The sequence below is a fragment of the Ambystoma mexicanum genome, chromosome 1q, assembly GCF_040938575.1.
Source record: "Ambystoma mexicanum isolate Mex_15411 chromosome 1q, UKY_AmexF1_1, whole genome shotgun sequence".
NCBI lineage: Eukaryota > Metazoa > Chordata > Amphibia > Caudata > Ambystomatidae > Ambystoma > Ambystoma mexicanum.
In genome coordinates this window covers 1443440850-1443465685 of record NC_090922.1, presented here as the reverse complement: position 1 = coordinate 1443465685, position 24836 = coordinate 1443440850, and the positions used below count along the sequence as shown (strand labels likewise).

Below are 24836 nucleotides of genomic sequence, written 5' to 3'. Positions count from 1 at the left end.
ACCCTTACTACAAATTTAGAGGTGTATTTTACCAACTACGCTGACAACACCCAACTGGTGATCGAATTGAGTGGTTGCTATAAGAAAGGCAATAATATGATTGCTAACATCGACACCATTATAGCGTGGATGAATGCACATTGGCTCTTTTTTAATGGAAGCAAGACCGAGCTTATGATTTTTGGTTCTCCCCAGGCTAGGTCCAAGCTTAGCCCAGACTACCTTCCTTCAGGATTAGAGATTTCTACATTCCGGTCTAGGGGGAAAGTTAAAACCCTGGGTGTTTACCTGGAGGCATCCCTTGGAGCCGAGGCACGCGTAGCCTATCTATAGAAATACTGCTAGTACTACCTGAGGCTGCTCAAACATATCAGACCCTGTTTGAGCGAAAAGAACTATATTCTAGGGACCACTATCCTCTCCAGATTGGATTATGGCAATGCCCTATTGGCTGGAGCTGACAAGGGTTGCATTGCCCGCTGTCAGATGATACAAAATAACGCAGTGAGAACCATCAAACCGAAAACGAGAAAGGAGCACATCTCTGCAGATAGAAAGTCCCTTCTTTGGGTAGCCTTAGAGGATCGCATTGCCTTCAAATCCATGACTATCGTACACCACTGTATCTATGGAGTAGCCCCAGTCTGCTTGAAAGAACAAATAACCCTTTTCACACTGGGCCGATCCTTGAGATCTGAAGCGCAAGGTCCGATTGTACCTACATGCGCCAAAAGAGGGAATGGGCTAGGATGCTCTTTTCCTGCAAAAGCGGCAGAAACATGAAATGGGCTCCCCTGCTCTTTGAGAATTGAAACCATCTGATTTTTAGAAAGAATGAAAAACATTATTCAGATAAGTGATTAGCATATTGCTTTAATAAACCTGCTGTCCCGTTTTTCTAGCTGTTGTCTGGGTCTCTATGTACGCGCCCTGATGCCAGCCGGCTTTGGCACGATATAAATAAATACAAAACGGGACAGAAGAGCTCCATGATCGGCACAGAGATCTTTCTTTCCTAGTGCTCTCCTCCTCACTCACATTGTGAAAGAGGTTGACAGGGGGAGCTTGGCCAAACCCTTATCTTGGAGATATCAGTATGGGAGAAAGTAATACATGTGCTTACTGATGTCAACAAGGTTGTGCCTCTGTAGGAATACAATTTTAAGACCTTGCATAAGAAATGTGAAAGCTATGAAGATGCCTGATCGGATATTGGGACCTTTTTTAGAAAGATACCTGGCAGGAGAGTACCCCAGGGATATGGATGAGTCACAAGAGGGACATTTCTGGTAAGAGAGTAAACCAGGATATCCAAATGTTATTGTTGAACCTTCTTTGGGAAAAGATACCTAGCAGGAGAATACACCAGAGGATCTATGTGACCGAAAGGGAGGACAAGAGGTGTTGTTCTATTGAGTCTTGTTTGAAATTGGACATTTCAGTTGAAGATCTTTCTGGCAAGGGAGTAAACAAGAAAATCCAAAGTTTTTTGGAAAAGAACTTCGTTATGCCAAGCTTTTGTTAAAATTTAACATTTTGCTTCGACCATCCTGAATACTACAAAAAGACTGTTTTTCAATACACTTCAACCCTTATTTTAATAAGACATTTTTTTCTTTGTCAACTTAAGAAAAATAACCAGGGAAAAGACATTTTCATTATCCTTAAGAGAACTTTGGTGAAACTGAAAATTCCGAAATTTCTTTTCCTGAAACAGTTCATGGAAGGGAACCTAAACCTGGAAAGTGATGACATAAACTGCATTGTACCCTTTTCTATTAAATGTTACTGTGAGGGATAGAAGCATTTGGGCACACCATTTTATAGTTTTGTTTTCATAGGAAGGGATATTCTCCTTTGGTTGGGGCAAGATAGGTATTTTTCCAAACCCTTTTTATTTTAATAAACACAGCAGATATTGAGAATAGTTCAACTTGTTTTCTGCCTCTTATTGCTGAACTGTGTCAGAATGCAGAAATATGTGTTCCTAGGTCTTGCACTTGGCATAGCAAGGGAGATCAGTAGTGTTGGTTCCCACCAGTATTTCCTACAAACATCCCCTACCCTTCTTCTCTGATTGTCTTAATTAAGGCTCTTTCCTCTCTTTGACTCTTCTTGTATGACGTTCATGTCAGTGTTTGGACCACTGGGAAAGATAATGTGGGATTGGCTTGACATCTTAGAAGTCAATTTTTTTCCAGCTCTATCATAATGTTCACTCCTTTATGTTGTAATTGCTAGGTTATTCAATTAATGCTGAGCCATTTCAAATGGGAGTCTTCAATGAGGGATAGAGGCCAATGCATTTCTTAACATTACATTTTTGAAACCTGGAAAACATTTTGAAACCTGACCTTCTTAAGAGGAGAAGTCCCCTCTCAGCCTGGGTTGGAGGCCTACCACAGGGATTCCCATAGCCAGTCCTGCACCAGAGGTGGGGCGTGGGAAATTGGCAGGGCCCCAATCCCTAACCCTTCTATTTCTGCCTATATGCATGAAGCAAACACCACCTTGTCTTGCCCCAGGCCTGGACTGCATGATGCTCCCAGTTTCTGTTTCCCTTAGGAACTACAGTTCCTAGAAGACCCAGCAGGGGAAGAACGAGCAAACGACCCAAACTACCCATCTAACAAACAGGCCTGCCCAAGCATCCCGAAAACCGAAGACTTCTTCACCAAACCACAGACCATGGAGCGCTCTTTTCAGCTGTGCAACGTTCTAGCCCACAAGGAAAATTATGTTACAAAACTGGGCTATTTAGACCGATTGTTGATACAGCGGGCTGCCATTGCCGAGAACCAGCTGACCTGTGTATCGGAAAGGGTGCATAAAAACCCTTTAATGTTTTTACTAACGTGTAACACCTTTAATGGGGAGAACTAAGCCATTGGTTGGCCTGAGGAACAAGGTGTGGGAGGTAGCCAATGGGGATGGTTGGAAGGGAGAAAGGAAAGAGGACGGTGTGGGTTTTTTGGGTCTTGGCAAGGCAGGAGGAGGAGGACCTAGAGACTAGGCAGAGGAGAAGCAATGGAGAGGAGCATGAAAGGGAATTACTGAAGGATTGTGCAAAGTGAGGTATTGGTTGGTTAGAGAAAGGGGTACTTGATTGTAAGTCTTTGTGGAAGTTGTGATAGTGAGACTGATTAGAGTTTGGCATGCATGGTAAGAAGGGGAAGAGTGAAAAATGGTTAACTAGGAGGTATGGTGTGGGTGGAGAGGGGAGTAGTAGTTTTGGGAGAGTGTTGGTAGTAGGAGAGTGCAAAGGAGAGAGTAAGATCAGAGGGTGGCAGTAGATTGTAGAGAGAAAGAGCGATAGGTAAATCAGAGAGAGTAGGGAGTGCAAGGGAGAGTTCGTGGTTGGCATAGAAGGCGGGAGAAAAGGGTGAGAGACAGAAAGATGTAGTGAGAGAAGCAGGAGGACATGAACGGAAGAGACCATGTGGGGCCCGATTGTCTGCAAGGACTTCTTTCATTGCAGACTACTATGTCTGAAGACATTCGGTCAGATATCACCCATATTGTTTCCATAGGGAGCTAGAGATGTAATGCATTTTGCCTTTAGGCCATCACGTTCATTGAGATAATAAGTAGATAAAAGAGGTTACCAATCTCTTGGGACAAGCCTGTTGACGGACGCCTGGGCTAGGATGGGAACGGGCTGCAGTTGATGAGCAAGAAGTATGGCCACATATATGAGCCCTTTGGCAAAACAAATAACAATTGCCCTTGGACTGTGGAGAGTTCTTGAGGCCATCTGTGACAAAGGCAAGTGTGATAGCCATCTTTGTAGTCATGTACTCTCCTGAGTGATGACTTGGTTTAAAGAGTATATTCTTTGTGTAATGAAAACTGTGTTAATTGTCCTATTCCCCCCCCCCCACACTTTCATAGACAGACTTCCATTTCTTTGTCTTGGTTTAGCAAAAGTAGTTGCACTATGGTTGAATTTCACATAGAAGTGTGGGTTGCATTCTTTGTATTCCAGAGAGCATGGCCATGTATCTCTTGTAGAGCAGGTGGTATCTAAAGTTTGTCCTTCCACAACAGCAAAAAATGGCAGCCCCTTTGTACTTTGATACACTATGTATTGAGGCAAGTGTGTGTTGTAAGGGGTCATATATGAGAGGCGGACACAAAAGTATAGTTTTATTCAGTTTTAGACATGTATTTTAAACAGTAATGGGTTGGATGAACGCCCCTCTATTCTTATCCTAAGGAGGGTTTCCCTGCCTAGGAAACTGAAACTAATGCAAAAACATTATAATCTGGCCCTCACACTACAAACAAACAGCTAAGAGTACAAGGAAATGACTCCAACTTAGAGTTGGCAAAACATTTTCATAATCAAAAAATGTAAATGAATGAATCCAACAGAAACGTATTTTCCAAGAAGGAACCCTTGAATCCACAGGGTGGTCCTCTTCCCCTGGATTTTTAGGCACAATGCCTAAAAGTGTCTCTTTCAAATTAGGTTCCGAAAGTTTTTGTGAAAACAATAAAATCAACAACATTGAACTCTTCCTTGCTTTCTTTCTACTGCATTCACAAAAGGTTTTTATTCATTCATTTCCACCTTGGTTTCTTTATATGGGAGTTACAATAGTTCTTATTCAGATGAGAGATTTTCTCACACAGGTTTATTTAACTTCTTCTATACTTTGGCTTATTATCTGATGTGCTTGATCATCGGGAATCCTCTTGTGAGATCTTTAGATCGCCTGGTGTACTCCCCTGCTCCCCATCTTGTCTCAAAAAAGTGTTTATTCAACTTCAAATGCTCAGTGCCTCCACTCACCAAGACCTCCTTCATGCACTTACTAGATTCTCTGGTTTACTTCTCTGCTAGGTGTTTGTCAATTTACTTTTTACAACTTGAGTGGACCTCCTGGTGTACCTACCTTTCAGGAATCCTTTGGTGGGCTCATCAGATGCTCTGGTATACTCTCTTGACAGGTATCTTCCCACAGTTTTAAACTTCACATACAATTTCCAAATACCTGGTCCTTTTTGGGCTTGCCACAGTGTCTTACAACTTTCTCTACTTTTGGTGGATTGCTTGGTATACTCCCCTGCCAGTAATCCTTTTCTGGGTTCTGCAGATCTCCTGCTATACTTCTCGCCAAGACCCCAAATGAAATGTCAACTGCCTGATGTACTTCTTTCACCAGGGCTTCATCTCAGTGTCACTGTCTTTTAAGTGTACCACTGTTGTATCACTTCGCTGTGTTTCTATTTGCTTGCTCAAGGTAATACTTGTTCTTACTTTCCCCATATCTCATACATTTGCCGTTGTACTTTATCTGGTCGGTATTCAAAAGTTCTTAATTACTTTACTTGTGTACATGTCTGTATGTACGCCCAAGAGCTCCAATGCCTCTGGGCAGACTCACCGGTACTCTGCAGCGTTCCGATCTGTGGCCTGTCTCTGCGTGGAAGCTTCCGCTTTGGGGTGGCCTCCTGTGCACTGCGATAATTCCTCAAGCGTTCTTTTCAGCGCTGCGCTCTCCCACTGGCTTCTCACCGTGAACTGGACTGTAAAATTCAGCGTTTTGGCATGGCCATACCTGCAAGAGCTCTTCTGCTGCTCCTGGTACTCTGATGGTCCTCCTAAGGTGCCCACTGCGTATCATTCCTTCTCACCACGAAGGTAAGTGATTTTCTTGTTTGCGATCTGCCGCTCCAGTACATTCCTCTCCTGTTCTGCTTTCTCTTGGAATGCAGATTCTTTGAGTATCTCTCATTCTGCATTAACTCCTCCCTAATCCTCCTCGTCTCAGTATTGAGAATTTATGGGAGTTCAAGTCCCTAGAGTTTATGGGATTTCTAAAATAATTTTGTTTAGGAGTTGTATTTGAAAAAACACCAGAAACAGGGGATGTTATGTGTGTGTGGTGTATGTTGGAGGTAGGAAAGGGATTTTTACTAGAATGGCAGGTTGCCATCAGATGTTTAGGTGTTATAAAGTTTTATTCATGAGAAGGGTGGGAATACTGCATCCCTTCCAGTGGCGTCAACACCTCCCCCCCGGCCGTCATCTCCTCCCACATATTACCTCTCCCAGCCACATGGGAGGAGGTCTGTACCGGGGAATTAGTGATGACTCCATAGGATTCATCACAGTGTGTAGGGAGGAGCTCCTTGGTGTGCAAGTGTCTCACTGTGCAAGAAGTCGCAGGGCACTCCCCCTAAGCATAGACATATTTACAACAATGCTGACTAACCCTAGCCCTCGGGTTTCAGATTGCCAGAGGAGCGACATTTTATTGCGGTTTATTTTCAATTGACTGGTTGTCATTTAAAAAAAAATATAAAATCAATTTTGTTTCTCTGAGTCTGCCTGATCCACAACACTGCAAGTCATTTTGAGCTGTTAGTCATTCTACTCTGACAGCTAAAGTCTTTGATGGCCAAACTTTTATATATGCTTGATATTTGCAAAAGCTTTATTGTTAGGGTGAATTATGTTTTTTTTTAAAAAACAACGCGTACCAAACCCAGCGTGCTTTAGGTATTTAGTGATTCAGTCATACAACTCTCACAGACATATATGACGGATGTAAAGCTCTGGTTATTCTTATTTTCCCTAAATGCTCTTTAATATACAAAACAGCTAAAACCGCATTGGTTTTTATGAGTGTCTCTTGACATTATCTTTGGATTTCTTTTTCTAACCAATACACACATACACTGTGTTAAGCAATCCCATTTAAATGCAAATACACAATATGCATTTTTTTAAACCATTGCAAAAATGAGGGTTTTTGCCTTCAGAAAAGTAGAGGTTAAGAATTATGCATCATTTTAGAATATTAAACCCATGCCTATGCTTAAATCAAGCACAGAGTTACTGACAGTTGGCAGCACTAAAATGATGTTCAGAAGCACGCACTGATTTACCTCCCCATGCCCCACATTTCAGAGGACACTGGCTGCCCAAGAGGTGCAAGCATGAAATAGGTCATTGAGAAGTTAAAATGGCAAAGAGAAAATTTGAATGTGCAAGTACGTCAAGAAACATATGAAAGGATACCCAAAGCCATAGCAGGGTGAGAACAAAATCTGTGTGCCAAAGCTGCACACTGTTTCACAGCTGTAACAGTGTCCCGTAAAGATATCCATGCAGCCATCTTTACAGAAGCTGCTCCATGCTAAACAGACGCATGTTCTCTGTTGGGTTTAAGATGTGTCTTCCATGACATTGTGTTTCATGCTCTGTGCTACCAGGAGACCCAACTGCAAAGAAGGTCACACAATGCGTAACTGTGTTGCTTATAAGTAATCTTTACATTAATTATATTTTAAATACAAGGTAGGACTTGGACTGTGAAACAGTACTTCAAACAAAAACAGGACATCTATAACTATACCCACACATCTCAAAATGTTCCTATATATTGTACAGTCCAACCAACTCTACGGAGTTAACACATTTTAAATTACCTTGAATGCAGGCTTGCAGGACTCCTAGCCTAAACCACATCCATAAAGGTAATATTGTGCTGGAACGCCTGATACACTGCTCAAATTTAGTGTTGAGTATTTTGAACAATTGCACAAACAGCAATGATGTAAACAGTATTTACCACTGCATTTATTATAAAAGGTGCCTGCATTGTGCAGCTACAAGGAATGCTGTTGCTTACCACACATGAATCTATGAATGTTCAGGGTCACCCTTATATATTACTCCACTGTGAGAATGCAGAGCCAAAGATTCCAAGAACCTCCTCCAACTGTCTTTACTCTACTGAGGTGTTTATGCGTAGGCAGAGTTTACACGTTTCACTTGTGATTGATCCATATTTTAATGGTGTTCTAGCCCAAGGGATTGGAGGTACATTGGCTGAAGCTGGTAAATTGCCTTATTTCCATTTGGCCCCTGCTAACACCAGAGCTGTAACCATGAGAATGGGGTTGAGTTCATTTTATTTTTATAGGATTTGCTTGTACCACTTGCATATATTTCATATGTAAACTTTACCATTTGACAAGACCGAATGTAGAAGTTTAGTTATGTTGCATTCATATTACAGATCAGTCTAGGTGCTTCTCATTGAGTGACAGCAGGCAATTTGTGAGAGAAACCAGATATATTGTTTATTTATTTATGAAGCGCACCGAACCCAACGGTATCTGGGCACATCACAGTTTACATAGTTGCCAGTTACAGGAGGAATATAGGAGGCAAGAAACACTAATGTGATAATTACAAGGTTACATAAGTTACAAGAAGACGACAGCAGGAAAGAACATATGCGATAATTACAATAGATTACAGGTATGTACAACTTTTTCATAAAGATATCTACTAGGGGTCAGAATACTAATGTCATTATACATCAGTGGAGAGGAGCCAGGATTTTGTATTCTTCCTAAAGCTATAGTAGGAAGATTCTGCTCTTAGGTCAACTGGAAGTGAGTTCCATAGTTTAGAGGCTATAACTGGAAAGCTACTCCCCCCCCCCCCCAGCTTTTTCTTGGTACATTCAGGTAGTGTAGATGTGACGTTTTGGTAGGGCGTAATGCGTTTATTTTGACAAATTTGTCAACCAGATATTTAAGGGCAGAATTGGTGAGACATGCGTAAGGGATAGAGGTTTATATTTAATTCTATCTTTGACTGCAGCCTGTTTGAGCTACGTCTGATATCAGAGATATTCTGCGTTCTTGGAATGTTGAACACACTTCTTAAGGTGGTATTCTGTAGTATTTGTAGTTTATTCAAGTTGTAGTTGCTTGAGCCTAGATATAAGCATTACAGTAATCTAATATTGATAAAATTAGGGCTCTGGTCAGTATGTTACAACTGTCTGTTGAGATGAAGGGTTTACATGCATTAATTAATTTACAGGTGTAAGCAGTGGAGGATGCAGTGGCAATAATCTGTTTGTTTAAATTTAGAGCTGAGTCGAGGTAAAAGCCTAGGGTTTTCACCTCCTTGGAAATTTTGATGTGGTTACCGTTGATGTTGAAGAGTTGTAACTGCTGACTTAGATTATTGATTTTAATTGTGGACTCGACAAGAAGAAGCTCCGTCTTCTTGTCATTTAGACATAAGCCGTGGGTGGCCATCAATGCCTGAATCGTCAAATAAATGTTATTTACAAGGGTGGAGTCAGTTTCGTGATCGCCAGTGATGGAGATGAGAATCTCAGTCTCATCTGCATAGTTAGTGTAGATGCCACCCAGACTATCAAGATCATCAAATAGAGGCTTAGTGACTATATTGTACAATGTCGGCGAGACACAAGACTCTTGTTTCAATATTAACATTGAAACTAAAATTCCACATTACAACCTTCTCTCACTTGGGTCCAGTTGGTGGACAGCTTATGTTCTTATTACTTCCTCTAAAAAACTGTTTTTGGACCTAACCGAAAGTAGACTATTAGCCTAACAATTACCTCTAGTGCACTCATCTGTAGAACACACTGCCTTCTCCAAAGCTTGGGTAGCAGAGAGCTGACAACTCTTTCCACTAACGAAACATAGACAATGGCAAGCTTGAAAAATCCCTGCAACCTTAAAATCATTCTTATAATGTTTTGGAGTGAAAATAAGGGAAACATGGGGACAAAGGGGTTTAGTCTGGACAATGTGAACAGTTTGTGGAAGGGGCGGAATTTGGTGAAGGTGCAGAGTCCTGCAGAGGTGGAGTAAAGTTGGTCGGGTGCATACACGTATTTGTTCCTAGGGCAGCAGAAAGCCTAAATACACCACACACCTAAGTCATCCAACTGTCGGTCTAGGGAGAGCTGCATGTGTTTTACTTCCCTCAAAGTTATCCTCAGAGTTAATCTTGGCACACACATCATTGTCCTATCAGCCTCTGGTATGTCACCCTTTGCTTCTTCTCCAGCAGGGTGTGGAATAGGTCTTGATGTAGCAGTTGATCTCATACTGAACACCATTGTTTTGACTTTTGCAGCCATGGCCAACGGCATGTCCTCCACACTCCTCCAACCTCCTGTCAAACCTCCTTCATCCCTGCTAGCAGTTCCCACCCACGTTGAGAGTAGGAAACTGGGCTTGCAGGGAGAGGGGGTGAGTCGAGGCACCGGAAAAAAAAGTGTGCTGGTGAAAAGTAAGTAGGAGTAAAGGCGTCGCGAGGGGCAATGCAGGAAAAAATGATCTATGTGATCACTGCAGAGACTGACACAATGGGTACAATTTGTAAAATCTGTATTTAAATGGTTGGGATTGGAAAAACTCCTATTCTGCCCTATAACTAAGATGGGAGTAGTTTCGACCATCAAATAATAAATAATGCAGTCCTAGTGGAGTCTGTTAAATCAAAATGGCCTATGCTAACAAAACCTAATGCATGCCCTATCTCTTGTAGAAAAAGTGTGAAAAGGAAAAATGTCTACAAAAGGAAAGATCAGTGTTCAAAAGATAATGTGGTTGAACCAGCTCTCCTCCCCATGTTGGGCCTCACAGAGTAAGGCTATCTTTGTAGGCAGGATGACTCACTCTGGCTCGGTTATCAACACAATTTGCCTCATTACAAGTTTGCCGGTCCCGAAACGAGTTCTGCAAGCGGGAGCTTTTCAGCCCGCCAGTTCTGACCTGGGGGGTGGAACGGCACTCGCTCGCAGAACTCGACTGATGCACCGGCACCATGCATGAATGGTGCCGGTGCATTCGTTCTCCCCATTCCCATTGAGTCCAATTGGACTCAATGGGAATGGGGAGTAATATTTTCCGGCGCCCGGGAATGGGCAATTACCCAGTCCACTGGGGCTGTAATGCCCCGGTAATTGCCCATTCCCGGGTGCTGGAAAATACATGTCTCCGGCGGCTGCCGTGCTGTTATTTACCAGCACAGCTACCACCAGGGTCGTAATGACCCCCAATATATATAGTGCAAAAAGCCGTGGATTGAGGCCCGACTTGCTTTTCACGCTCGAGTCTTTCTCTTTCTTCCAAAATAAAGCCTTATCCAACACCTTCCCCAAAGATCTCCCTCTGTCGGGCTCAGATATCTTATGATAAAGTTGCAAGGGGGCTCCCTTCCCCAAGCTTATTTTACTTCGGGTATCTCTCTGTCAGGCTCTGACTTTGGAATGTTCGTGGCTTATTTGTCAGACCACTGCAGGACCACTTCGACTCAGTTCACTGTGTGTTACTTTAATTCTTCCCTTCTCCAGGAATTAATCTTCTTCCTTTTACTTTTACTGTTCATTAGTTTTCTCGCTTTCAAGAAAGTACCTTGCAGAGAGACTTTCAAGTGGATTACTTCCTTTCACCAGACCACTCCGTACTTAGTGTCACTGATTTCCCAGCTGTTCTTTACATCAGTGTATTCACAGGTCTGCCTTTCTTCATGTCTCATCCACACGCGTGCAGTCTTCACTTTTGATATGCTGTTGCTACATCATTCACTTTAACACGCATTAGTCTCTCAGGTCCCTTGCCAACTCACCAGCTATGTGTGTTTTTCTTTCTTATTTGGCGTTTTCCGCTTTTCGAGTCAAGGTTAGTACCACAGGCTTGACCTTGCCTCCCCAACTCTGTTGTTAACCCGGAAGGGTCACCGGCGTCCTTGAAACACAATGCAATCTTCAATTGTGGGATCTGGTCTTCTCCATGCGTCTCACGGCCTGTCGGAGGCAACAACCTCCAAAAGGGAAGCCTTTGGGTTTTTGGCCCGCTGCTCTCGTCCTTTGGTCTGTTGATCTGCTCCAGGAGGTGTGCCTTCGTCCCAGAAGTTCTGCTTGTTCTCGTGTTCCGCCTTGCTCAGAGTGTGTCTTTGCTTTCTGCCTTTTATTCTTGTGAGGAGAGCTAATTGGTCTCAGGTGTAAACACTTAGGATTAAGTGCCTGACTTTGCCTGACCCGGTCAGGGGCACATGCCCAGTGCAATGTATGCAAGTCAGTCATGTTATTCTCAGTCATCCTTTTCCTCTGCCCAGTGTTTGTGTAAAAAGGGGGAGGGAGTTGGGATCTGAGAGCATCCTAAACATAGGATGGGTTTGAAAAACTCCCACACTGGTCCAACCCCAGTCTGGATCCAAAGGCGATGGGCGTACCCTGGCCTCCTGAGGGAGAGATCCCCGGGGACTAGCGGTTGAGATATCCTCTGGTTTCTCACATTTTCCCTCACACATTTCGCCTAGGGAGGACAGCTTCTCAGCAGTGAATGTTGGAACCAGAGAGGGGAATAGGTGGGACCGTTTGATGCACCCTGTGTCACCAACTTCCCTAGCGTCGGTAGGCTCTTATGCAGCTTGCCACCTAACAGGAGAAAGCATGTTGAGTAGCCGGATTTGAGAGGTCAAGTAATACTGTTAACCAGGGTCTGCATGTTTAATTTCGCCACCCACCATAATCCGTCTGTTGTGCGAAACAGAACCAACATAGATTGATAAGCTATTATTGTGTCACAAATGGACCCGTAAAGCCAACCAAACTGATTTACTAAGTACCTGAGACTGAATGAGGGAGCTGGCGAGTCAAATGCCAGATGTGTGAAGAAACTGTTTGCCACCGAAATGTTAAAAAATCCTCAGGCGTCCTTTTAGTTGGGCACCATTTTGACGGCAGATGTAAGCAGTTGCACTTTTTTAAGAGGGGGGATGTACTCCCCTATTAACCTGACCCTCTACTGTTGATAACAGGGTGGTTTTGGCCCATTTTAAACCGAGGCCAAGTTGCAATGTCTTTGTTTGCCTTTGAGTCTGTTTAATTATGTGTTGACAGATGTGTGTGCGCGTGCTATTGTGAGTGGGCACAGATGATGTTGTGGCAGCCTGGCCGAAGGATTTCGACTCTTCCTGTCCACCACACTGAGCCAGGCCTGCTTCTCCCTCTCGCTATCTTTCACACATCTTCCAATCCTCTGTCCTCATCGTCCTTCTCACCCTGCAGCTGGTGAGTGTGTTACTGCTAACTGCGGTGGTCACGTGTGTGTGTGTGTGTGTGTGTGTGTGTGTGTGTGTGTGTGTGTGTGTGTGTGTGTGTGTGTGTGTGTGTGTGTGTGTGTGTGTGTGTGTGTGTGGTGTGCTGAGTGGGAGCAGGTGAGGTGCGACGTCTGATGGCAAACGCAGCCACGCCTATGTGGGCTCTGAACAGCTAAGGGGCACTGTCGCATTTGCTGAGTGAAGTTTTGTACTAGGGCTTAGATCAGAGGCTCATTGGCAAGACAGTGTCTTAGTGTTGGCATAGCAGTATGCTTGTGGGTCACAATTCTGGAATAGCAAGTGCTGCACCATTTCAGGAGTTGGGTACATCGCCATCCCGTGTGTGTGTGTGGTCTCTCTACATGCACATACTTTCCACGACTTCAAAGATTAATCTTTTGTTTTTGGTAGCATTGCCCAATGGTAGTACAGCTTCTTTCTTCATCATTCTCCCAAAGCCCTCTGCATAGGTGTATTTAGATGCTATCCTCATGCCTCCTATCTGTTGAAGACAGATTCCTTCTTGGACAATCTCCCTCTGTATGTGTAATTTCCAGAACTGTCTATGCTTCTCCGTTTTTGTTACTTCGGTAAGTCGGGTAAAGTTGGCCATGTGCACTTTTTGACACCTTTGTGGATTGTGATGTGACTGGTCTCCCTACTCAGCCTCTCCTTTTTTCCCCCAGAGAGTCGATGAGTGGATGGGCAAGGAAGGCCTCCTCGATCCCAGCGTCAAGTCAATCTTTGTTACCTGTGGGGACTGGGACTTAAAGTTGATGTGAGTACCATGGTAAAGGAGCAGAGCTCCTGCACAGAGTGCTAGTTTGCTAAAACATTGGCATGTTGTACTCTTCTGCCGCACTGGCTCGCACAGTCTGCAGAGACCAAAGTGCACCCCATTGTTTTAATACTGAACATGGATTTATTTGTTTTGTGATCTTGCTGGAGTGCCAACCACACTGAGGCTAGAGAGCTGTGCACTTGTCAAACCTCTTTTGACTGCTTTACTCTTAAATTTGAGGGTGATTTATCCTAAAGTTACATTCTTCTAAAGTATTTCAGATTACCTTATAGCAACAGTATGTCTCAAATGCAGCATTTTCACTGTAGACGAGTCTTTTAAATGTAAGCTTTTCTATATATTTATTTATGCTAGCAAGACTTATTGCCAAGGTATTCGCATAGGATGGAATGTGTTTTCTTTTCCTTTTTGCAGATTTCTACAATTCAACGTCTGCACATACTTTAAATAGAGCAGAGTGTGGGACAGAGCATTGAGATGGCGAGAAAAAACCCTATGTTTATCAATATATTTTGATTTGATACATATTAAGCATTTTGCAGAATGGGGGAGCAAGTTTGTTGTTTCACGGATATGTGCTCGGAAGTTGAAAAGGTTCTTGGGTCGGATTATCAAATATGAGTGCACATGAAAGGCGTGCAGAGAATGCTCTCTTTTCATTTGAGCTCAGAGCCAAAATGCTCCAGTCAGCTTATTCACAAAAGTGACATGAGCATCTCTGCAGGGTCTGGACAGTAGCGCAAAGATGCCCCGTCCAGGCCAATTGCATATATTAGTGCTGGCGCCCAACACTGGGGGATGGACATGCTAGTGTGACAGTCGCGGTTAAAACCGCGGCCGCCGCACTTCAAAAACAAATCATGACGGTGTCAGAAGGGACCTGCCATGACTTGTGGTGGCCCTCTCAGACACACCTCTGTGCCTGTTCCGCACAGGCGGGGTGGGCAGGTCTTCATGTCTGCATTTGAAAGCGTATTCCATTTGGGAATTCTGGACGTGCTTTTAAATGCACAGAAACACCCCCTTACTTGTGCAAAGGAGGGGCGGAAAGGGCATATGAATGAGTGCCTCTAAGATCTGCTCGTTCAGATGCCCTTTGAGAATTGAGCTGCACTTTATTTTGGAGTAAGTGAAGATATGCGGTACAGCATCTCCTCACATACCGCATCTCCTCACTTGCGCCAAAAAAGGTTTGAGAATCGGGCCCCTTTTGTTAGAAACCTTTTCAAAGCCCCTTTTAACAAGGTAGTGTTTTGAAAGCATGAGACTCTTGGATTGAGGTCCTTCACTCTCTTTTCCTAAGTTACGATTTGTCAGTCGAAATATACCATGATGGTTTCAGTCATTAATAACACTCTTGTGTAACGGTTTATTGAGAAGCCACCCTCAACGCAGGGAGTCCCTTCCCTCCCCACTCAAGTGCTTATTCAACAAACTGTTTAACGGATTCATTTTTTAGCCCCATCTCAGACACATATCATGCCCCTTGGATCCCTCTCCCTTGAGCTAACAATGAGCCAAGAACCAGGCCAGTGTACGGGAAATATATTGAAATTAAATTAACAGTAATAGAAATGAGCACAAAAATATCAAATACACCACTTAATCCGTGGCACAACATAATCAAATTCTCTCTGTGTAAATAAATCACAGAAGTGAGTTAAAAAGAACAGACACAATTCTTCCTTTTTGTAAATCTCACTTCACAAAATAATTACACTGATCAATGATATAATTTCACCCCAAACATTTGGTTTAAAATAAACACAGGGTGATGTATCCCTTTTTAGACCTCCACTTGCTTTGGACTATGTTGGGAAGTCGGACAGAAACATTTGAATGCTTTGGGGTATTCTGGATTTCAGACCCCCCCTGATTGAAAGGCCTGTGTTGAGGAAGCTGGATAAAAAGGTTTGACTGTTTTAAGAACATGACACCCCTCTTCCTTATAGTAGTCAGGGTCAGCTAGAGAACAAGGATTACCCAATTAAATTATAGGCTATAGTTCTCAGTGCACACTGGGAAGTGTGCTTTGTTAATTTAGAATTTTAACAAAATTCACCTCGTAGTGTTCTGCCAAATGGGGAATTAATTAAATTAATATTTTTGGTTATATAGGCTAAGGATCTACACAGTTTTGCCCTCTCCCACTCACTATAAAGGGAAAGGATTCAAGGAAAGCAGACTCCCCCCACCATGTGGTTTTCCAGGGCTTAGTTCTACTTACATAGCAAGCCTCCGTTTAAGGTTTCCGGAAAGCCAGCTGCCTCTCCGGTCACTCTGGAAAGATAGGGCAGGGGTCTGGTCACTCCACTCTCAAAGATGGCCTCCTGCTCTCCACCACAGGACCCAGTCAGCTTTGAGGCCTTCCCAGAAATGGACAGCTCCACCCAAATGCACTCTTCAGCAATCTGCTCTGCTGTCTCCTTACACTGTCAGTTTCAGCAGCCTTCCTGTCTTTCTCCTTTTTCTGTCACCCGTTCTTTGTCTGTCCCTTGCCCTAGTGCAGTCCCCCTTATATAACAGAAATGACATCACCAGTTTTACAATCTTTTGCAAGTACCCTGCAATAATCCCTGCCACTAGGATTGGACAGTTACTCCTCTCTCCTTCTAACCCTGCCTCGATAATCGTCCCTTTTGCTCTCCTTTCAACTTTACGGCAAAAAATAGTAATGTATCACAACTTCATAACTTCATAATTTTACTAGCAGCAGCCATACCAAACATATTTTCTGTTTTAGCTGATCATGGAGAATTGGATAAGCCGACCACCAAATCCATACTGTGTACCATGGCCATGTGACACATTTCTGTTGTTTCCATGAAAGCACAACAGTTATGATGATGTAAGTTATTAAGCATATGTCTAATTTAATTTTCCACCTTTTCACCAACTCTCACATTTGGAACATGTTCAGACCAGCCAGAAACCTAGTCTAACTGGCCATTATAGTTCCCAGAGTCACAGATAGATGCATTCTATATCCCCAAAATTGCCTGGAAATTACACAAAAAATGGTACCTAAATGAAATCAGTCCACAGTATGGTTGCTGCGAAAAAGGTCTAAATGATAGTCCTTTAATTGTGAATGTTCAAGTTCAGCAGATGGGAGGTCTGCTTCATCCAGCACAGCCATCTGTCTCCCTGGACCAGCCTATGACCAGAGGTTTTTTATGAGTCTCTTTGAAGTTGGTAGTTTGCTCTTTGAAGTGGGTGCCCCCATGTTCACACATATTACTCATGCTCCAGCCGAGGCTGAATTTCCTTGAAGCCCCTTCTTCCAGAGCCAGAAGGTCTGGAGGGCATGGCTTTCAAAATCTTCAGCAGCAAATTTTATTGTGCTGGTCATTAGATGGGAAATGTGACATCCAGGCTGGAAGTGGGAGTTTTCCTTTGTGAAGTTTTGACCACAGCCAGAAACAGGTTTTCCATGAAGACAAAGTGGCTCTTCAAATGTCATTGGAGTTTTGTAGGTGAATCATAGTACACAATGCTTTTGTCAACCCACACATCATGTATTGTTTTCCTGACATTTTTCATGAGCAGTGATATTTATTTTCCACTTTGGTTTTTTTCAAGCTGGTTTTATTTGCTCACACATGTGCAGGCCGTTTTTGCTTTCACTGTTTAAAATTCCTGTTTTCCTTGTCCCAGGGATCTTTGATTCCTCCTTCTTTTGTAAATTAAAATGCTGTTTTTCCATTGGTAATGACATGTAGGCCCCTTTATACATGGCTTTTAACTTTAATGGAAAAACAAAAGCAAAAGCCAGGCCGTTTTTGTTTTTGTTTAAATGCCTGCCCTTCATGTGAAAGGGACTTCTGTTTGGGGCCTTTAAATGCACCCCACACTTGGCTCCAAGTTAACACCTGCAGCCGAAACAATTGAATTATTTGCCTTTGAAAATAGGGTTATTTGTTGGGACTGATTCATTATACAAAAAGTGTATACCAAAATATTTTGCAAAAGTGTACTTCGATTGGATTGTGTCCTCCAACGTATTCCTCATCTTATATGTATTAAATCCAGCTTTAGCTGCTTTGGAAATGTTTTCCTCGGCAGAGGGCGCCGTGCGTCGATGTCATCGAGTCAAGGTCTCTCGGAAGCCTCCGTCGAGGGTGACGTCATCGGTTATACAAGTAGCACGCACGGCGCCTGTTGGCCTCAGGTCCATTTTTCTGCAGTATGTGTTGCTTCGGAGACTCCACACGCCTCAAGTAGTTCTTTGACGCAGTTACTGAAGATATTGGATAATGTCCTCGTCGTTGACCCCAACTACCCTCGTTCGGGGTTCAAAAAGTGTAAATCCTGCGGTTCGAAAATGTCCATCACAGACCCGCTCCGAGAATGCCTGTGATGCCTCGGTGAAGGCCATGACATGGAGGCCTGTACGAAGTGTCAGGCAATGACGGGGAAGGCCTTGCGAGAGAGGAAGGGAAAACTGCAGGTAGGTCTTAAACCCGACTGAAAGGCCTCTAGCGTCGAGTTGAGGTCCTGTGAGGAGAAATCTCCTCGACGCGAAAGGCAAAAGCATAGGTCTAGGTCCTGAAGTGATTCACACCACTCTTCGTCTTTGACGAAAAAGTCCAAGAAAAGACGCCAGCGGTCCCCCTCCACTTCGGACAAATCCCCCAAAAGAATGAAATGCCCCACAAAACATTCTTCCTCCGAAGAATGGGAAACATTTACAATAAAAATGATGGAGGTGTTTGAAAAGTCTAAGCCTCGGTCTGCGCCTTCTTAGGAAGCCAGCCGGGAGCGTTACTGTTACGACACTCGCGCGCCCTCGAGCCTGGGTGATCGAAGGAGAAAGGATCAGGAACCCTCCAGGACGCTGAGCGAAAGACGGCTCGAGTCGAGTCGACCGTTCGAGGTTACCGACGCCGTCCGGAACCCGACACACCTCGAAGGGTGAGCCTTCGAAGAGCTCCTCGATGCCCTCGAAGCCAGCTCCGTCGACTATTTCGTCAGCGCCATCGACGCCTTTGTCGATGTCGACCCCGAAGCCCTCAGCGCCAAATGTTCCAAAGGCTCCAATTCAGCCAGAAGCTGTCAAAATATCAGCAAAAGAAAAGGCTGCAAAGCCTTCAGGCTCCACTGATAAACCTCTCCCACCTCTCCCAGAAAAGGTTTTTAAACCTCTTGCAAGGAAAGAATATTTCAAATCTTTAACTGCAATTTTTGAAGAACAGGAGAGGTCTGATGAGGAGAATGTCCCTTTTGGACTGAAATATGGCACCCCAAATGTCCCAGAATGCCTGATTTCTGAGGAAAGCAGGATGAGGGCTCTGGTGGAAACCTTGCATAATGCAAGTGGAATTTATACTTCACCTGAAACAGATTTTGGCAGGCCAGAACCAGGGGAACATGCCAGTCCCTCATACAGGCAGCTAATGACAAAGGTGGTCGAATATTTAGGATGGGCTAGACCACCAACTCAGTTCATCCAGGATGATATGACCGATATATTGGATCATGGTCTCACCGAAGATCCAATTTTACCCTTCTTTATAGCCTTACAAAATAGGGTGGGAAATAATTGGGAGACCCCAGACTCTATTCCTCTGGTGAATAAGTCCCTCACTTCAAAATACCACCCTTCCAGTAGTAACCCCGGCTAGCTGTCCAAACACCCTACTCCCTCCGGATAGGGACGACAAGCGAGTGGACGGTTGGGCGCGCAAGGTATTTTCAGCTTGGAGTATGGCATTAAAATCGGCCAACTCCACATGTGCCTTTGCAAGATTTTCGTACACTCTGTGGGAGTGCATTGCAATGGTGGCGGAGCACATACCAGAAGGGGATGAAAGGGAAGGATTCCTAGCCATTGTAAAAGATGGAAAGGGGTCCATGCAGGAATCCCTTCAGTCTGGATTGGACACTGCAGATAGTGTGAGCCGGTCCATAGGCACCAGCACGTTAATGTGCAGATTTGCATGATTGCGAAAGTCGAGTTTCGCACCAGACATGCAAAACCGTTTTTTGAACATGCCCTTTGACGGGTCTCACCTTTTTGGCAACAAGGCTCACGAGAGCCTTCAGAGGTTGCAGACCTCAAAAGCGGCTGCCAAGTCTTTAGGAGCTGCTATTAGGCAACCACAGCCTTTTAGTGCATCAGGACAATCTTGGAGGGGATGGTCCTATCGTTACTACTCCTCATATGGAAAGGCGAGAGGAATGGCCAGTCAAAGAGGCCAGAAAAGGCCACTCGTGGTAGACGAGGAAAATGTGCAAAGCCAGCCCCAGCTACAGCCTCTTTACCATCAGCGGCCGCAGCAACCGCCACAAAACCACTTTGACGACTTGCATCACAAGACACCTGTGGGAGGCAGGCTGTCGCAGCATCTGCAAGAATGACGAGCCATTACTTCAGAGGTTTGGGCTCTAGAAATAATAGCCCAAGGTTACTGCCTCCCTTTTCTAACGCAACCTCAAAGCAAACCACCAGGGAAACACTCATTGAAGTTTCCAGTCCCGCCCCCACAGCAGGAAGTCTTAACCCTGCTGTAGAAAGGTGCTATAGAACCAGTACCTGTAGCGGAGAGGAACAAGGGATGGTACTCACCATATTTTTTGATTCCCAAAAAGGACGGAGGACTGAGACCCATCTTGGATTTAAGAGGCTTGAACAAGCTCCTCAGGAAGGACAAGTTCAAGATGGTCACTCTTTCTCCGATCCTTCAGGCCCTTCACATTCAGGATTGGTTGGTGTCATTGGACCTCCAGGGTGCTTATTTTCAGGTGCCAATCCATCTTGAGCACAGAAAATACCTGAGTCGTAGTTGGCGACTCACACTATCAGTTTCGAGTCCTGCCATTCGGGTTGATCTCTGCCCTGAGGGTCTTCACCAAGTTAATGGTAGTGGTGGCAATGCACCTCAGGAGAGGGGAGATTCACATCTACCCGTACTTGGACGATTGGTTGATCAGTGCACGTTCTGCCGAACAAGCCTTAGATCATTTGAAAGTCACCTGCCACTTCCTCCACAGACTGGGCTTCTCCCTCAATTTTGAGAAGTCACAAATTACACCTTCCCAACATCTCCAGTACATAGGGGGCTGTATTAGACACATCCTTGGGAAAGAGCTCCCCTCCCAAGCTCAAGACATTCTTCAGATGGTTTCCAAATACCAAAATGCCCAACGTCTCCAGGCCTGCGACTTCTTAAGGTTGCTCGGCCTCATGGCATCCTGCATTTTCCTAGTGCCAGAGGCACGCCTGAGGATGAGATCCCTTCAATGGGCTCTCAAGACTCAATGGTCCTATTTCTCAGGTCAAATGATGGATCTCCTTCAGATTCCGAACAAGGTTCGGCAGGATCTTCTGTGGTGCACTTGCACAGAGAACATCCTAAAGGGAGAACATTTTTTGCAACCATGGCCGGAGATTACAGTAGTGACGGATGCTTCACTCATGGGTTGGGGAGCTCATGCCAACGATCTGACAATCAGCAGTCGCTGGTCTCCATCGGAGTCCAAACTACACATCAACCTTTTAGAGCCGAGAGCAATCAGACTAGCGCTGAAGGCTTTTCTGCCATCTATCAGTGGAAGAAATGTCCTGATAATGACGGACAGCACAGTGGCCATGCATTATCTAAACAAAAGAGGAGGTATAGGGTCACTACCTCTGTGCAGAGAGGCAATGCAGCTCTGGTATTGGGCAATTCACGAAGGAATCTCCTTAACGGCAGTTCATCTAGCCGGGGAGGAGAATATGACGGCGGACGCTCAGGCAGAGCACGGTGTCCCACGAGTGGGAAGTGGCTCAGGAAGTCCGTCAGGAGATTTTCACCCTTTGGGGGACCCCTCAGGTAGACTCGTTTGTGACCTAAATGAACCGGAAGTGCGAAAAGTATTGCTCAAGGGAATTTCCCCCGAGAGGGAACGCGTTTGTGGTGGAGTGAAACTTCCCACTGCTATACGCGTTCCCTCCGATTCTTTCATTCCTCAAGTCATCAGGAAATTGAGACGGTTCGGAAGCAGCATGATCCTAATTGCCCCGGTTTGGGCCAGGAGAACGTGGTGCCCGGACCTTCAAGACATGTCCATCTGCCCTCCATTACGTCTTCCTCAGAGAGAGGACCTTCTCTCACAAATGGAGGGCCAAGTTCTCCATCCAGAGGAAGACTCCCAACCTTCATGCTTGGTATCTGAAAGGCTGAGATACACGGATTGGGACCTTCCAGATGACGTCATGGAGGTGTTGTTTTCGGAAAGAAGGCCAGCAACAATATCTCTATACCGTTGCCGTTGGAAAATGTTTTACAACTGGTGCAGAGTAAAGATTGTTGATCCTTTTTTATGTTCTATCCCGGAAGTGTTGTCTTTCCTCTTGTCCCTGGCATATAGAGGCCTCAATATTGGGACCATTAAAGGTTATCTTGCAGCGCTTTTCATTTTCAAGCGCTCTTCGTAAGAATGTTCCTACTTTAAAATTCTTTTGATGATACAATTCTTAAAGGGACTTACCAATGTGTTCCCTCCTTACCAAGTCCCAGTTTGGGACCTTAATCTGGTTCTAAAGTTTTTAATGTGTGCACCTTTTGAACCCTTGCACACTTGTCCTTTAAGATTACTAACATTGAGGACCGCTTTCCTGGTTGCTTTAACATCTGCAAGAAGCGTGAACGAATTGCAGGTAGGCACTGTCTTCTGGGCCACCCTATACTGTGTTCCGCAGGGACAGAGTGGTATATAGTGACCCGACAGGGTTTGTGCTAGACCACAGCAATGCTCACAACCTTTGTGGCTGCAACATATTATACATCAGACCAACGGTAGGCGGTAACATCTGGTGGTTGTGTCACTTGTTGCCATCAAGGCTTTTGATTGTCTTTTGGGAGTGGATGCATGCAGCACTGAGGGGTTTGGGTTTGGAAGGGCATTTGTTCGTTGGGTAAAAATAGTGTATACCAACCAGTTGCCAGAGTAAAACCTGGTAAGTGTATTTCAGGGATATGGAACATCCAAAGGGGCACTTGCCACGGGTGCCCACTATATGCAGTGCTATACGTACTGGTTCTGGAACCCCTGGTGGTGTACCTAAGGCAGGAGTACCTGGAAGCGAGAGTGGGGGGGGGGGCACAAGAAACCTGGTGTCACTGTACGTGGATAATGTCTTATTGTATTTATGCGAACCAACATAATCTCCCCATTATATTGGAGGTTCTGAAGGACTTTGCAAAGCTATCCGGAATCATGTTCAGCAAACAGAAGTCTTGCCCATTCCCCCTTGCGGGCCTCGGGAAGGAGGATATAGTGGATTTACCAGATCCTAGGTTCCAGTGGGAAACAAAAACGCTCAAATACTGAAGGGACTGGGTTGCAAATGAACCACAAGATACACAAAAGTACAATACCATTAAGATAACAGACGGAATTAAAGGTTCCATGAGATTATGGTCACGCTTACCACTTTCGACCATGGCCAGGATCTCTATTACTAATGATTATTCTCCCGGGGTTGTACGCCTTTGCGAATGTACATTTCTACATACAACCCTGATTCTTCAGAGACCTTAAATCTATGATCAGGGGATTCATATGGGGGAGGAGGTCGCAATAGGATTGCACTCAAGACACTGTACTTGCCATACCAAGGAGGCGGGGTGCAGCACCCGAGCCTGGAACTGCATTATCTAGCTGCACAACTACGATATGTGATCATGTGGCTAGAAGACAAGGTAACTACTGGCCTCCTGCAGACAATAGTGTGACTTGCTAAGCTTAAGGACATTTTATGGATCCCATGTTCTTGTATGGGCCCACAATGCTTAATAGTACGTTTAGGTAGAGAAATGTGTGCCAGAGCACTGACGTTGGCTCACACACAACACCCTTACTCCCAAAATGCTCCTATAATGACAGATACCTGCACAAACCTGACAGAACTAGCGGCTGCCAGAGGCTGGGAAATGCATGGCATATACACTTGGGGAGACATGTTAGAGAAGGGGGAATTCAGGGAACTAGACAGTTTGATGCAACAGGAGGGACTGCCGGGGGAGGGGGCAAGTTTTGCGATATATGTAGATACGAAAGGTGGCCAAGCAGATGTGGGAGGGATGGACCACTGTACCTATAGAAGAAGCACTTGTCTCTCTACTACATGAACTGGACGATGATTACAAGCCGACGACACAAATTGACGAGTGTCTATTGAGAATGACCGATACAACACATGAGAAGCGGAAAGGGAATGGGAGAAAGATGCAGGGACACAATTTACAGAGGCTCAATGGGGGCAGGCAATGGTCATTGTCAAAAACGTGTCTCGCAATGTATGATTCCGCTTGGTTCAACTTAATATATTTCACCGTACATACATGAGCCCAAGAAGAGTGTCCAGATTTAACAATGAAGAAGCCCCTGACGGCCCCTGGTGTAATACCGATGGGGCAGATCTAAGGTATATGCTATGGAAATGCACAAGGGTGAGAAGATCTTGGTTTCGCATAGAGCAAGCGCGCAGGAAAGCCGATATTACTAGGTTTGAATGGAACTTAATGGAGTGTCTGCTGGGAATGTACCCCAGACCCAATAAATACAGACGTGTGATTAAGTTCATGGACCTGGCATGCGTCCTAGCAAAGAGACGCATTGCGATGTCTTGGAAGAGCAAACAGGGGCCCCAATATGAATCCGAATGCTGGTACTTCGCAGAGACGAAGGCGTGGGCTGGGGCTACACATGGCAAAGGCGGTGAACAATCAAACGCATTCGACACATGGAAAAACATGAGTGTGTCAATGTTCCCTTCCTCCGATGACAAGCCACCCTGAACGTGGAAATAACAGAATGGGGGTTGCACAATGTGAAGGATAGACCCAGGACGTTTTTTTGGAAAGGGCCTGATACTGGAGGGTTCGGGAGTGCTGTCCCATACATATCTGCCCCATGAATCACTCCCATAACTCAGCGATTAGCTGGTAGAATGCCTAGTTGAGCTCTTGTTGTTTATTTATTTTTTTTGTTAATGTTGTTTTAACCTGAGTTTTGGCTTGTACATAGACATTGCATGAGGGAGCTAACACCGCCAGTAAATTTAGCTGAGAAGCAGCTGTGACATTGTATCTGTTGGAGAAACTAGATTTGCCAATGTATATTGAACAGTATTGTAAAATGAAA

General features: G+C 44.6%; 1 protein-coding gene across 3 annotated transcripts in view; it reads left to right on the top strand.

Moving 5' to 3' along the window:
* Positions 1-24836, top strand: part of ERI3 (ERI1 exoribonuclease family member 3) — a 2288738-nt gene that overhangs the window by 681531 nt on the left and 1582371 nt on the right. For all 3 annotated transcript variants that reach the window (XM_069642321.1, XM_069642319.1, XM_069642320.1), the window contains one exon: positions 13588-13679. In XM_069642321.1, coding sequence (XP_069498422.1) covers positions 13588-13679 — 92 coding nt within the window. The remainder of the gene's footprint in view (positions 1-13587; positions 13680-24836) is intronic.